Source organism: Dendrobates tinctorius, unplaced genomic scaffold (assembly GCF_039654945.1).
Source record: "Dendrobates tinctorius isolate UK_male_01 unplaced genomic scaffold, ASM3965494v1 ptg000064l, whole genome shotgun sequence".
Lineage (NCBI taxonomy): Eukaryota > Metazoa > Chordata > Amphibia > Anura > Dendrobatidae > Dendrobates > Dendrobates tinctorius.
Window position 1 is genome coordinate 16,355,605 of NW_027361732.1, and position 16,487 is coordinate 16,372,091.

Genomic DNA, 16,487 nt, shown 5'->3' on the forward strand with positions numbered 1-16,487 from the left:
CAAAGTGTCTTCACAGTTTCATAGGACCCAGGAAATCTCCCTACCCTTCCTCTGCCCCAATCCCAAAAACAAAACAGAAGAGGTGTTGCACACTATAGACGTAAAAAGATTCCTGGGCCAATATTTAACAACCACGAGGGAGTTTAGGAAGGATAGGGCTCTGTTTGTCTGTTTTCAGGGTCCTCGGAAGGGTCAAAAAGCATCGAAGGCCACACTGGCGAGGTGGATAAAGAGAGGCCATCACCCTATCCTACTCCTCCTGCAGGGCAGCCATCCCGGAGGACGTAAGGGCCCATTCAACCAGGGCAGTGGCATCATCCTGGGCGGAGAAAGCCGGCGCTTCAATAGACCAGATATGTAGAGCTGCCACTTGGTCTTCCCCCTCTACATTTTTCAAACATTACCGTCTAGACTTGACCTCCTCTTCATACCTCACCTTTGGGAAAAGGGTTCTGGAGGCGGTGGTCCCTCCCTAGATGTACATTCTTTGTAATTCTCTCCGTGGTGCCGTCATGGGGGAAAGAGAAAATCGTAGTTACTTACCGATAACGGTATTTCTCTGATCCCATGACGGCACCCGTACATCCCCTCCCTTTCACACACACAGGTGTGCACATTAGAGTGAGTTAGTTAGCTTTAGTACTTAGCCACACGGTGCCTCTATTAAGCTTAAGTTGAGTAATTTGATTAATTTTGGATTTTTATAACCATTTGAGTTGCAGCTGAAAGTTCTGTGTAATGCTCTGTAAACCAACTGTTGTGAGAGAGAGGTACCGCCTTTTTCATCTGTAGGTTTCCTGTCCCTGAGGGCAGATCCCTCTCTCTCCGTGGTGCCGTCATGGGCTCAGAGAAATACCGTTATCGGTAAGTAACTACGATTTTCTTGCATACACTTCATACACTTTAGATTTCGGGAGATTGCCCATTTAGGTGACCACCATTCTTCATGACTGAACTGTAGTTATGAACACAAAGCCCTGATAAGCATGCATGTTTATTTCAGACTTCATAGCTTGATGTACTGCTGTACTACTCTGTCTAAGGGCGCAGTCAGACTGCTGTATGACACGGACGACTATCACAAATGCTCGGACTGGCCGGCAGCTCTCCTGATCTGAGCATGACAGCATATATTTTGATACACTTGTCCCGCTCGGGTCAGGAGAGCCAATGGCAGTCTGAGCATTATGATCCAATAGTCGCCCATGTTATATGGCAATCTCACCCTAACAAGCAGCCACACTATAGTAATTTTTATCCTAAGCCCCTTATCATTCTATCATTCTGTTGGCAGAACTGTAAAACACAGTAGGAGTGAGTGAGCAGCGGCTAATGTAAATCTTATAAGAGGTTATCTATTTTCAGAATCTGACATCAGATAGACAAAGAAATAACTGAAAAGTAAAGTTGATGGCAATCGCTTCACTGAGCCCAGTCAAGCAGCCACATCTAATTTATTGACGCCGTAATTATCGCTTCCAGTTGCAGCTCTTATTTTGATTAGTCGGCCTAGTGCGATTTTATCGTTGCAGCGTGATCCACATGTGACAGCACACCAGTCTGGCTAATCAAATGAAGAGCCATGGATGCAGTCAGGTATGAGGTGGTCCAATTGCTGGGGCCCCACTGATACCAATAACCAGGACTCTGAAGGACCCCATGTAAATGGAGTGGTGGTCGATCATGCACACTGACACTCCATTCTGAATGGACCTGCTGGAGATTGCAAGCGCAGCGCTCGGCAGTCCCATTAGATTGGATGGAGTGGCGGTGCACATGATCAACCACCACAGCATTTATGCAGGACTCTTCAGAATCCAAGGTCTCAAGATTTCTAATAGCCCCAGCAGCCAGATCCCCAGTAGCGATGAGCGAACGTGTTTGTGTACTGAGTGTCTTCGTCGTGCTCGAAAGAAATGTTCCGAGTCCCCACTGCTGCCTGTATTGTGGCCGTTTGACGCAGTGATCGGAACGTTATCCTTTATCTTATGGATAGGAAATAACTTCCAAATTTGAGAATACTCCTTTAACGGAATAAAAAAATGTATCGGACTCGATTTTCCTATACAGAGACCCAACACTAAAAAGTGCTTATCATGCGATAGGATTTTATAGTGTGTCCTATGGTAGACCAATGGTCAGCATCCATCTAGACTGTGACCACTGTTATACGCACCCAGAGCTTATACACACACGATAGAAGTCTTACACCAAAATTCGACCATGGACATGGAATTATTTTTATTGCAATTTCATATAAAAAATGTGACTATTGAAATTTCTGTGTATCTCACTGTGAATAGTTTATATTAAGAACACTGTACCAATGCCATTCTAATAGCAGCAAAGAGCCGCCGTCAATGGGCTTCTGCTGTGGGAAATGTATCCGCTTCAATAACAACAGGGCTCAACTTCACTTGAGATTTATTTTCATGAAGCTACAAAAATGTGGAACACTGCAACGAGGCTAGTTCACCTTTAGAGGGGAACGTTTCTAAATCACGTCAGCAAATATGTGTCACAGCAGGACAACTCTACATTAAAACACTAATTCAGAATCTATAAAATGTTTGTCTCCATGAAGCACGGCTATTGCACATACCATACATTTAGTATCTATGAGACCTGTGGACGGCCGGTATTAACTTAGGTCTTTATTTACAACAGAGCGTCAATCAGTTTTTAGACATTTGTTCTTTTCACATAAACATTTTCTGATGTCTCTTCCACTCCAATCCATCCATGTTACACAACTCCGAGGATGCGTGCGACCCACCAGCTGCAGGGCATGACCACTCTGCATGCGGAGCGGCACCCCTGGTAGTTATATGGAAATGGGTAGTAGCCACCAAAAGGCTCACAGATTCGCTGACAATGGGTGTAGCTTCTTCTGCATTCGATGCAGCAAATACCTTGGTGGTCCAGCATTGGGTCAAAAGTCATGCCACCCTCTCCTTCCAGCTGGTATAAAGAAAAAACATTGGTCAGTCATAATGTTTAGTGCAATTATATCTGTATCGCACAAAATGATTACATATAGCAGACTAAAATATTGCTGATTTAATCTGCTGTAATTGTTATATGGTAAATATCAGCAAAGATTTATTGTCCCAATATTTTTTTGGCTGCCAATTGTACAATAGCACAAATAGTCTTACACAATGTGATTAAAATTACCCTATAGGAAATCTGTCACCAGGTTCTTGCCTCCTAATCTGAGAGCAGTTTAATGTAGACAATGAGCACCTGATTCCAGTGATGTCACTTACTAGGCTGTTTTCTGTAGTTTTGATAAAATCAGTTTTATCTGCAGGAGATTGTCCAGTAAACCTGCTGCCAGGTAGTCCTCCATATACTGTATATGAGCTTCTATCAGCACCATAATTGATTGGCCGCTTTCTGCTTGTGCACAGAGTTCACGGAAAGCTGCCAATCAGTGGTGTGGGCTGGTTATACAGAGCTCAACATTCAGAGAATCAGTAGATCTCCAGCAAATAAAAGTGATTTTATCAAAACTGCAGCAAGCAGCCCAGTAAGTAATACATTGCTGATATCAGGGTCTCTGCCCCACATCATTCTGCTCTCACATGGGGTAGCAAAAACCAGTTGACAGATTCCCTTAACATGTACAAGTTTATAAACGAGAAGAATATTAGGAATTATGTTATGCACAGCATTCGGTTTATTGGAGCCTTGGACGCGTCTGATATATAATCAGAGTGATTTTTGCCAGCAAACTACCTTCCTCAATTGGGGTGTTACATCGCTTTGTCCACTTTATACTGTGATTGTGAAATACTTTAACCCAGATTCCTGACTGTTGTTTTGCCTGCCAGTCTTGATAGAGCATGCGCTGGAGTAAGATGTGCTTAAAAGAAGTCTGAGGGCACCACAAAATAATACTAGGGATCACTAGCCCCAATCATTTTGCAACCACTTGATTTTACCTTACAAATACTGAAGTAAAATACTGACCAAATACTGGAAGTGTGAATGTGGCCTGAGAGTAAAACATACACGGCTGCAATAGTGTAGCCAGTGACTGATTCGTGCTACACGTGGCTTGGGCAGAATGAATCTCCTCCCAGGTTTGCATTATGACCATTTTCATTATTAACAATACAATACATGATATACCATATATTTGTTTTTAACTTGGACCACGTTGGTTAGAAGGACACTAAAGATAGCAAACGCTCATAATTCAAGATTTATGGCTGAACTATGACTGTTTTGTACTGAGCTATTATAGGGATGCCATAGAGGTGCCTAAGATTTTAACTGTACCTCTAAATTTCATATCATTTTATGCTGTTGGATTTCATACACGTTCCTTTGGACTTGCTTCATCTGACTAGCACTGACTTTAAGAAAGCAAATCTACTTACATATGGAGTCTGATGGAGCATGTAAGACAGCACATGGAGGCTCATGCCATATAGGTCCCATTCATTTCTCTGTTAGGCTAGTTTCATATTTGCGGACGGAGGGCTGCGGACATCCTCCGTGAAGCCCCGCCCCTTGCTGCGCCTCCTCCGGTCAGCTCCGCCTTTTTCTGCATGCCGCTTCATGCGGCCTGCGTACCCTATCTTTAACATTGGGTACGCAGGCCGTGCCGCAGTATGCGGATGCCGCCGCATGCGTAGTTTTGACGATGCGGCGCCCGCATAAAATTCCAACATGATGCGTTCTACGCGGGTCGCCGCACCATCAAAACAACGCCTGTGGCGGCATCCGCTAATTGCGGCAGGGCCTGTGTACCCAATGTTAAAGATAGGGTATGCAGGTCGCATGCAGAAATAGGCAGAGCTGACTGGAGGAGGCATGGCAGGGGGGCGGGGCTTCTCAGAGGAAGTCCGCAGCCCTCCGTCCGCAAATGTGAAACCAGCCTTAATTCTTTGTACAAGATTGTCGTGTGCCGTAGCTATAACACTGCAAAACCCACTAATGTATATTAATGGCCACTTCATGCGCCGTGTGTATGTGTATATATATATATATATATATATATATATATATATATATATATATATATATATATACACTCACTGGCCACTTTATTAGGTACACCTGTCCAACTGTGTGTTAAGACTTAATTTCTATCAGCCAATCACATGGCGGCAACTCAGTGCATTTAGGCATGTAGACATGGTCAAGACAATCTCCTGCAGTTCAAACCGAGCATCAGTATGGGGAAGAAAGGTGATTTGAGTGCCTTTGAACGTGGCATGATTGTTGGTGCCAGAAGGGCTGGTCTGAGAATTTCAGAAACTGCTGATCTACTGGGATTTTCACGCACAACCATCTCTAGGGTTTACAGAGAATGGTCCGAAAAAGAAAAAAAATCCAGTGAGCGGCAGTTCTGTGGCCGGAAATGCCATGTTGATGCCAGAGGTCAGAGGAGAATGGGCAGACTGGTTCGAGCTGATAGAAAGGCAACAGTGACTCAAATTGCCACCCGTTACAACCAAGGTAGGCAGAAGAGCATCTCTGAACGCACAGTGCGTCGAACTTTGAGGCAGATGGGCTACAGCAGCAGAAGACCACACTGGGTACCACTCCTCTCAGCTAAGAACAGGAAACTGAGGCTACAATTTGCACAAGCTCATCGAAATTGGACAGTAGAAGATTGGAAAAACGTTGCCTGGTCTGATGAGTCTCGATTTCTGCTGCGACATTCGGATGGTAGGGTCAGAATTTGGCGTAAACAACATGAAAGCATTGATCCATCCTGCCTTGTATCAACGGTTCAGGCTGGTGGTGGTGGTGTCATGGTGTGGGGAATTTTTTCTGGGCACTCTTTGGGCCCCTTGGTACCAATTGAGCATCGTTGCAACGCCACAGCCTACCTGAGTATTGTTGCTGACCATGTCCATCCCTTTATGACCACAATGTACCCAACATCTGATGGCTACTTTCATCAGGATAATGCGCCATGTCATAAAGCTCGAATCATCTCAGATTGGTTTCTTGAACATGACAATGAGTTTACTGTACTCAAATGGCCTCCTCAGTCACCAGATCTCAATCCAATAGAGCATCTTTGGGATGTGGTGGAACGGGAGATTCGCATCAGGGATGTGCAGCCGACAAATCTGCGCCAACTGTGTGATGCCATCATGTCAATATGGTCCAAAATCTCTGAGGAATGCTTCCAGCACCTTGTTGAATCTCTGCCACGAAGAATTGAGGCAGTTCTGAAGGCAAAAGGGGGTCCAACCCCTTACTAGCATGGTGTACCTAATAAAGTGGCCAGTGAGTGTATATATATATATATATACACAGTGGGGCAAAAAAGTATTTAGTCAGTCAGCAATAGTGCAAGTTCCACCACTTAAAAAGATGAGAGGCGTCTGTAATTTACATCATAGGTAGACCTCAACTATGGGAGACAAACTGAGAAAAAAAAATCCAGAAAATCACATTGTCTGTTTTTTTTTCATTTTATTTGCATATTATGGTGGAAAATAAGTATTTGGTCAGAAACAAGCAATCAAGATTTCTGGCTCTCACAGACCTGTAACTTCTTCTTTAAGAGTCTCCTCTTTCCTCCACTCATTACCTGTAGTAATGGCACCTGTTTACACTTGTTATCAGTATAAAAAGACACCTGTGCACACACTCAAACAGTCTGACTCCAAACTCCACTATGGTGAAGACCAAAGAGCTGTCAAAGGACACCAGAAACAAAATTGTAGCCCTGCACCAGGCTGGGAAGACTGAATCTGCAATAGCCAACCAGCTTGGAGTGAAGAAATCAACTGTGGGAGCAATAATTAGAAAATGGAAGACATACAAGACCACTGATAATCTCCCTCGATCTGGTGCTCCACGCAAAATCCCACCCCGTGGGATCAGAATGATCACAAGAACGGTGAGCAAAAATCCCAGAACCACGCGGGGGAACCTAGTGAATGAACTGCAGAGAGCTGGGACCAATGTAACAAGGCCTACCATAAGTAACACACTACGCCACCATGGACTCAGATCCTGCAGTGCCAGACGTGTCCCACTGCTTAAGCCTGTACATGTCCGGGCCCGTCTGAAGTTTGCTAGAGAGCATTTGGATGATCCAGAGGAGTTTTGGGAGAATGTCCTATGGTCTGATGAAACCAAACTGGAACTGTTTGGTAGAAACACAACTTGTCGTGTTTGGAGGAAAAAGAATACTGAGTTGCATCCATCAAACACCATACCTACTGTAAAGCATGGTGGTGGAAACATCATGCTTTGGGGCTGTTTCTCTGCAAAGGGGCCAGGACGACTGATCCGGGTACATGAAAGAATGAATGGGGCCATGTATCGTGAGATTTTGAGTGCAAACCTCCTTCCATCAGCAAGGGCATTGATGATGAAACGTGGCTGGGTCTTTCAACATGACAATGATCCAAAGCACACCGCCAGGGCAACGAAGGAGTGGCTTCGTAAGAAGCATTTCAAGGTCCTGGAGTGGCCTAGCCAGTCTCCAGATCTCAACCCTATAGAAAACCTTTGGAGGGAGTTGAAAGTCTGTGTTGCCAAGCGAAAAGCCAAAAACATCACTGCTCTAGAGGAGATCTGCATGGAGGAATGGGCCAACATACCAACAACAGTGTGTGGCAACCTTGTGAAGACTTACAGAAAACGTTTGACCTCTGTCATTGCCAACAAAGGATATATCACAAAGTATTGAGATGAAATTTTGTTTCTGACCAAATACTTATTTTCCACCATAATATGCAAATAAAATAAAAAAAAAACAGACAATGTGATTTTCTGGATTTTTTTTTCTCAGTTTGTCTCCCATAGTTGAGGTCTACCTATGATGTAAATTACAGACGCCTCTCATCTTTTTAAGTGGTGGAACTTGCACTATTGCTGACTGACTAAATACTTTTTTGCCCCACTGTATATATACACACATTTATAGTATGAAAAAAAAAATAATATATATATATAACCACAAGGTGCATGGAGTAGCCAGCTTTGGATAAGCAGCTGGTGAGCAGGTGGACGTCTCATTTCCTTAATCTGTATCACAATATGAACATGTTGTTTCCTCTACTTCGGTGTTACTAGTGTTTTTCTATCCTTTTAACACATGATACAGCGGGTAGTGCAATTTTCTTTGAATTCTTCAGGTATGTAAACAGAGTATTTTAATCATGGGGAGTATATTGCAAATGCAAATTATATTGTTTGATGAACAAAAAAGTGATTTTGGCGTGCGAGACTTTGTGCGATGATTGGTTTAGTTATTGTGTCTGCATTGCTGGGAATAACATGAGGCACTTTGGTGAAATCATCTAACTAAGCTCTCAGCTTGACTGAAATGTGATGTAAAGCATTACACAGCAGTGCACAAAAATAAGTGACGGGTAGCACCTGAGAAACAAAAAACCAGCGAGGGACACCGAAATAGCTTCAGAGACAATAGGGACTGTCCGACACTGATGTATGTTATCACGTAAGTGGATGGTGCAATTTTCACATTATCTGATGCTCACAACATCTGAGCAAAGCATTACTTTTTATAAACTAGCCTTAAAAAAATTCTTCTAAAAAGTGACAAACCAAATTCTCTCACATTCAACAGACCTTCTCTCTTCCTTTGTCCTCAAGAGCAAATGTATCTCTTATGATACGATGGATTAACGTAAATATCCAGGCAGTTCAGAAGCTCTTCTAGAAGTCTGGGAAGAAATGCAACCTTGTGTCCTATGCGTCTAGTAAATATTAATAAAGGTTATGCTTCTAGTAAAGAACTCACATGGGCTCAAATTTGTAAGGATTCATTTAAGTTGGTAGTTTTTTTTTTTTTTTTAAATTAATATAATATTTCCAAAACGCTTTCCAAAAATGTGTGATCACAGTGAGGTGTCCAACTCTTTATAGTGGTGGCCCACCTCAGGGTGAACTCAGTTCAGCAGCCTGTTCCCTTGCTGGCTTTGAGTGGGAAAAAGTCCGTCTCAAAGGTTTGCAGGTTGGTTATCAGACTTCTTATTTTTAGTAAAATCTTCTTTATGATTCTTATTAGGGTTCTTGAGTCTTGACCAGCGCACACACAGCTGATATATACATTAACACAGAGCTGGGAGGAACTGGACGGCCAGTACTACCTATGTAATGGTGCAAAATAAGAGGCCAAAGCCATAAAAAGATCTTCACCACAAGGCTCAAGTTGTATTTAGCTGATGGCAGAGACGTATAGGTTGGATAGTCCACTATCCGATTTTCTAGTGCTATAAATTTCTATAAATCAGAATTAGTAATAAAATTCATATATACTATATTTATAGGTAGAGATTTAAAAGAAAAAGACCTGATGGCATAGCTATCCTCTTCCACAGGTTCTCCAGTAAATCTGCTACGGATCTGCGGTTTTCTCAACTTTTAGTTTTGCTTTACAAAGGATTACATTTGTGGCGATAGCCATACCATTTTCATGGCATAATAAGAATGCGCTCATTTCTGGATTTCTTGTGCCTTATTTGGACGATGGATTGAAAACGTCATATACATTATATCAAGATAAGGCAATATTATATATCAAGAACTGTCTCAGATTTTCAGGTCAGAATTCTGTCACATTTGAACTCTGGTCTCTTTGGCCGCGCTGTGGCCCCCACAAACGGCATTGCTGGATCCGATCTGGCACAACATAACAATGTCATCAGGCTAGCCAGCGTCAGGCCATAGATGAGATGCAGTGCCGGGCACCTGGGGAATGAGCGTAGCATATTGCCTAGTATCTGGTGATGGAGCATGTCTAGGGTTGTACTAAAGTTATGTGTGGAGAGTTATATAAAAGTATCTTCATGTCACTACGGCTCTATGGTGCGAATTATTTTTGGACTCTTGAGGGGCATTGTCTCAATGATGCTAATTATTGTGTGTCCCTTTATGATTCTTTCGTGGGGCAGTTTGGATGCCACCATCTGTATAAGACTGTTTACCATGAAGAACTATTAGGTGGCATTGAATGTATGGATATATTGCTGTACCACTGCGTTTATGGCTCTATTTGTGGGGACTCATGTAGGTGACACTATTTTATGGGTAGTGGGGATACTGGTTTTGGAGCCTATTTGAAACTATTAAAAGGGGTTCTCTACTAGGACAACCACTTCTCAATCCCTGTTTCCCCATTGTAAAATGTCAACACTTATATTCACCACTGGCTTTCCTGGGGATCCCGTGACACACTTATATCACGTGATCTCAGTGGCCAATCAACGCTGGCTTCACTCTCCTTTCCTAACATGTATCTGATGTATACTACAAGGTTGGGGCTTCACAGCTACTTTGGTTTTGGTTATGGCCTGGGTTACGCAGCCAAATATCACTCTTTGCTGCTACAGCACATTGTAACGCAAGAGAATGACGTCGCATTGAGAGCCATGGGGTACTGCAACCGCAATAAGCAAGTCACTTATTAGGGGAACCTTTGAGGTCGCAATGCTATCCCAATCCACTGCGTTACGCTGGAATGTAATCCGCTGCAAAGAGCAGTTTTAGCCCACATGACCTGTGACAGCCAAAGTTGCAGTGTAGCCCCAACCTTATATGTAGATTAGTCTTATGACGTGCCAGTTGGTTAATGTTGGGGCCAATATGGGACAAACAACTAATGACAGGTTCCAGAATCCTGCATAACACTGTGTACAATACCGTAGAAATGGATACCATCCTGACCTTGTTAAGGGCCCGTTACACATAGCGATATCGCTAGCAATATCACTATAACGTCCCTGGTTTTGTGACGTAGCAGCGATATTGCTAGCGATACCGCTATGTGTGATACTTACCTCCGACCGGCTCCCCCGCTGATTATTGCTGATCGCGCGAGAACGTCCTGGACCATTTCTCGTCGGCCACTTCCTGCTGGGCTTCCTGTGGCGCCAACGAGCGACGCATGGACACGGGCGGGAGGACGCAGGATCGCCGCGTCTGACAGGTAAGTAGCGACTCCCGACCCCTGCTATGTCGCTGATGAGATCTGCCTGTGTGGCAGCTCACTAGCGACCACTTAGCGATGCACCAGCGATCCATATCGTTGTCGGGATCGCTGGTGCATCGCTAAGTGTAACAGTACCCTTACTGCCAATCATCTGAGATAAAGATTAGAAGACTGTATTTAGTAAATCTGCATACAGCAGGAAGGGAAAGCATGTGTGCAAGTAGCCTTAAGCTATGTTCATGTCCAGTAATCATCCATTAGAACGGATCCAGCAGCAATCCATTGGCAGACAGATGTCCGTTTTTAATAAAATGTTCTCAGCTGGATCCATTTTTTTTTTAATACTGAAGTTTATGGAAAACTGATCCATTAATTGGTCATCTGTTGTTCTCACATTTGATCTGTTTTTGCTTACTAGATGGCTAATTAACAGATTCATTTTCCATGGACTTCCTTGGCACAGTGGTTCAGTGGTTAGCACTGCAGCCTTGCAGTGCTGGGGTCCTGAGTTCAAATCCCACCAAGGACAACATCTGCAAGGAGTTTGTTCTCCCCATGTTTGTGTGGGTTTCCTCCGGGTTCTCCGATTTCCTCCCACACTCCAAAGACATACTGATAGGGAATCTAGATTGTGAGCCCCAATGGGGAAAATGCCGATAATTTCTGTAAAGTGCAGTGGAATTAATGGCGCTATATAATTGAGTAAATAAAATAAATTATAGAATGCTGTGTATCAGTCCTGAGAGGTGGAGGCCTTTCAGGGCTGATGTTCTAGAGATTTTTAGTTGATTTGAAAAGTGTGTAAGCAACAAAGAAGAAAAATCACAGAAAGATCTAAACTATCTGGAACAGTTGATGGAAATCTGCAGGAGAAATGCTGCAACATCACACAGACTGAAATCCACAGCAATTTTTGCTGCTATTTTCATGTTAAATAGTGCTACACTTTTTTTAAATAAAATATTAGTTTTGTATAATTATTTTACGATCTCATACATTTTCTAATCAGAAATGTATGGAAAAGAATCCACAATCTCCTATGTATGTAATTCATGTAGGATTTGTTAAATGAAGCTGAAAGAAATGGACACACTGGACAAGATAAACTGAGCATTACAGCCATGCTGTCAAATCCCATACTATTTTCTGTAAAAATCTCATTTTTTTTTTTATCAAGTCTGTTACAGCTGAAAGTGCAGTGTCTGCGTTCTTTTATTCCAGAGTCTTGTGGCTCAATTGTAAGGGAGAAGTTGGAAGAACAATGCTTTATTGAAAGGCCTGACAAGATATCCTGCAGGGAATGAATACTGATGAAATCTAGAAATGTGAGCTCCCTTTAAATACTCACATGTTAAATCACTCCAATGACATTGATTAGGAAGCCAAGCCAACACCATATTGATTTTCCACAAGGCATATCTAGTTTAGACTTCGTCGGATGGTGCTCAGCTGTGTTTTTTATATTCTTTAGCAAGAAATTCTCTTTAAATTTCCTTTAATGTTCATTAGATTACAAAGATATTTTTTGAGCAAAGAAAGAAGAAAGTAGCGTGTACGCATCAAAGAATTCACAATTTAAATTACTGTTTTTCAGAACATTGTACACCTTGAAAAGCATAAAATGCATAGCAATCTTAAGAAAAGAACTGTTATGGAAATTGCCTGCTACGTGGGCTTCATGCAAAGTGTTGTTTGTAGAAGTTTAGTGTGGTATTATCTGTCTCAGGAACTAATACCAAAACTTCAGATGGTATAATAATGCATCTTGTACACTTGTTCACATTGAGACGGTTATTGGTGGATGTATGCAGTGTATGTCGGTCTGCACAAGTGCTAGAAGCCAGGGATATGTTGGCACCTAATGGGTGTAAGAGGTGTGGCCTGAACTGTGGCGTTCCAACCCCTGAAGACACCAATTGCGTTATAGCGTGAATCATGTCCTGCGTCTTTTGTATATATTGTGTCATGTGTTGTTTGCCTATGTTATGTGTAGTAATGTATTACGTAGGATGTGTATAGGATAGCACAGAGTAAGACAGGTTAGGTTTTAGGACATAAGATAGGTAGCATAGATAGTGACTTTAGTTAGTGACGTTAAGGTAAGGCTAGAGTTAATGTTTGGAACTTGCCCATAGTGGGAGATGCTTAGTGTTAGGGAAAGGTACCACTTCCTGTACTGTAGTTAATGATTTAAGGACAAGTTCAAATAGTAGTAGGAAGTGTCAGTGAGCAGTGCTGCTGTTGTGGGTGAGCTACAGAACAATAGAACAGCAAGGAGATGCACAGCACGAGTCCGGAGCACTCAGGCAGAACGATGTAATGACATCATCATGCCGGGACACTGATATTCTTTGAGTGCTTCGTTGCAATGTTACTGCCTCATTGGTCTGCACTGCAGCTGTGTGCAGATGGGAGCTGGATCCATCATACTGTTTATAGGGGAGTTGTGGGGGGAACCATACTGTGTGTAGGGGAGGTGTGGGGGGTATCACATTGCGCTAGGAGAGCTGTGAGCCCATCATACTGTGTATAGAGGAGCTGTGGGCCCATTCTTCTGTGTAGAAGGGAGGAGTGTGTGGTATCATACTATGTATAGGGGAGGTGTAGGGGGTATCACATTGCGCTAGGAGAGCTGTGGGCCCTTCACACTGTGTATAAGGGTGCTGTGTGGACAACATAATGTGTATGGGGAGCTGTGGGGGCAAGATGCTGTTTATAGGGGAGTTGTACATGGGGGACCTGGGACATAATGCTTCTTAAATGCTCACTTAACATTTAATTATCGTATTGTGACTGCCACAGGTGCGTATAAGGCATTATTACTTTCTAAGATGCAAAATGTGAACAATTTTCTAAGGCACTTGCGCAGGACAGTAATATTTTCTAGGGGACAAATTTACCATCTAGAGAGCATAAAGGAGGCATTATTACTAAGTATGGACATAGCTGTGGGATTATTATGTGGGGCAGTAAGAGGAGCTCTGTTTTGTGCCATGCAACAGGTGCAATAATAGGGACCAATAGAGTAGCAGCGGCCCAACATTTATTTGGTAGCATGAGGAGGTTGTGCAGGTTGGAAATCGAGGGGAACGGTGCTGGAAATGTGAGAAGTCAGATTTGTCTTTGTTGTATTTACAGATGAGTTGCGGCTGGGCCACATGGAAAAGACGGGAAAAGGGAACGACTTCATCAGAAAGAATGACATCTGTAAGTCAAAATGTATAACTGCACTGTGATCACATCTTCTGCAGCACTGGTGTCTACCACTATATGGTTACAGTATGGCAGTAATATCAGTGCTAGTCATTGTATAGTGACTTATTTTCAGTTACATGGTCAACTGCTGATGTTCCTTTATATCTGTGACTAGAGTACGCCACCGTATTTGTGAACACTGTTACCTGGTTATGGGCCCACTTAGATGTTTCACCCCCGAGATGAACCCATAGCTACACCTCTGCCTAGTATACAACTAACTCACATTACGACTGTAGCAACAGTGGGCAGGGCCTGCTCCCATGTGTGTGATGTCTACCTTCTCCTCCCCTTCTAGGTGTTTGCAAAAGGATAATGGAGGATGATGTTTATTATCACAGTGCAGAGCCATTTTGTTGGTGACAGCAAAGCAATACTGAGATGTGGACAGTGGCAGTGAACACGGCGGGCAGCACCGATTCTGTTAGTTGGTGCTGTTCACTGTATCGTGCACTGGGGTTAGATACAGGGCTTAGTGTAGTGCATTACAAATTATGGTGTTAGATACGTGTGGGCCGACTCCGTTATGTATACGGGAGCAGTGGTGTAATGTGTCACACCGCTACATCCAGTCCAAGGGAGTAGTGTTATAATGTGTGACACAGCTCCGACCACTTCTATACGAGAAGTGGTATAATGTGTGACACCACACTGTCACACATTACTGCTTCCTTAAAAGTGGACAAAGCTCAGTCCACTTTCTTGGGACAAGTAGTATGTATAATGTGTGACACACATGAAGGGCATTATATATATATATGGTTCTGAGCTGTATCACATGATAGGCATTAGATACACGGCTCTGCGATGTCAGTGTAAGTCTCTGAATGAGCCTTTCGCTGACATAACAGAGCCAAGACAGTGTTAGATCACCGCAGCGAGATGATTACTCTGCTGTGCTCTGAACACTGTGGTTACAGTGGTGGTGACCAGTGATCAGTAGCCAGGTATTGTACTAGTAATGCCAGGCTGCCAAACACCGCTCACTTTCCCCTGATACCTCATCCTGGACCTCCGCTCTGTATTTACCAAATCTCTGCAGCTCCTGTCACCTCTTGCACTGAACACTGTGATTGGTGACAGGAGGAAAGTGTAGATGGCAGCATAGCTGAGGGCTCCAAAAAAATGGCACACTCCAACATCATCGGAGCCATTGAATGAACTCTCCTTTCTATTCCCAACAACAGCAGTGTACAGACCAGTCTTCCTACACTGACACGTAAAAAGATCAGAATATATGGTGCATGCCACAATTGTCCAAAGATTTGTTACTTTCTGACCATGTGCACTCCCTTTCCCTTTTCTATTGGGGTGAGGGGAAAAGGATGGTAAGCAGAGGGTGAGCACGCCAGCATCTTGACACATTTACTCACAGACTGCACAGCTTTCCAGTCCACGAAATGGCTGCTGATGGAGGAGCCTGTGACCACACCATTAGTCTCCTCCAGTGGATAAGCACTATACATATGGAAACGGTTTTTCAATTGGAGAAGCCTGATGGACAGGTTTGGTCAAATGCTACTTATTAGTTAGTGCCACAAAATTAACTTTAATGTTTTTTATTCTTTTACTGTAATGTTTTGTGTGATCAAACAGAAAAATGATATGTAACCAAAGAACTGAGACAGGCGTCCAGGGTTGCTGAGCGGAGATGGAAGAGATCCCGTTCTGCCAAGCACTTTATCGCCTTCAAGCAGTCCCTCGCTGTGTCAAGTCCACATTCACTGCCGCAAAACAAACTTCTCATATCCTCCCTGTCTCCCAACCCTAAACAGCTTTTCAACACTTTCAATTCTCTACTCCGTCCTCCAGCACCTCCTCCCTCTCTTATTTCTGTTGAAGACTTTGCCTTTCTTTAAGCTGAAGATCGATAGCATCAGAGAAAGCTTTTGCCCGCAGCCCCCAATGCCCCTCCTCTTAACTGCTCATCCCTGTTCTTCCAAAACCAGCTCCTCCACCATGACAGAAGATCAGCCCTCCACCCTTCTGTCAAGATCACATCTCACCACATGTACGCTTGACCTGCTCCCGTCCCACCTCATCCCTAACTTCGCCACAGTCTTCATCCCAACCCTAACCCATCTCTTCAACCTTTCACTTGCAAATGGTGTCTTTCCTTCAAACATGTCTCGATCACAACCATCCTCAAAAAGCCCTCCCTTGATCCATCCTTTGTGTCTTGCTCTCACCCCTATGCCTCAAAACTACTGGAACAGCATGTCCATTTTGAACTGTCCTCCTACCTGTCCTCCTGCTCCCTCTTTGACCGGTTACAATCTGGCTTCTGACCACA

General features: G+C 43.4%; 1 protein-coding gene across 1 annotated transcript in view; it reads right to left on the minus strand.

The window, feature by feature from the left end:
• Positions 1–2,410: 2,410 nt before the first annotated feature.
• Positions 2,411–16,487, minus strand: part of CNMD (chondromodulin) — a 125,066-nt gene continuing 110,989 nt past the window's right edge. The window contains exon 7 of the mRNA XM_073580344.1: positions 2,411–2,961. Within this exon, the coding sequence (XP_073436445.1) occupies positions 2,746–2,961 (216 nt within the window). The 3' untranslated portion in view covers positions 2,411–2,745. The remainder of the gene's footprint in view (positions 2,962–16,487) is intronic.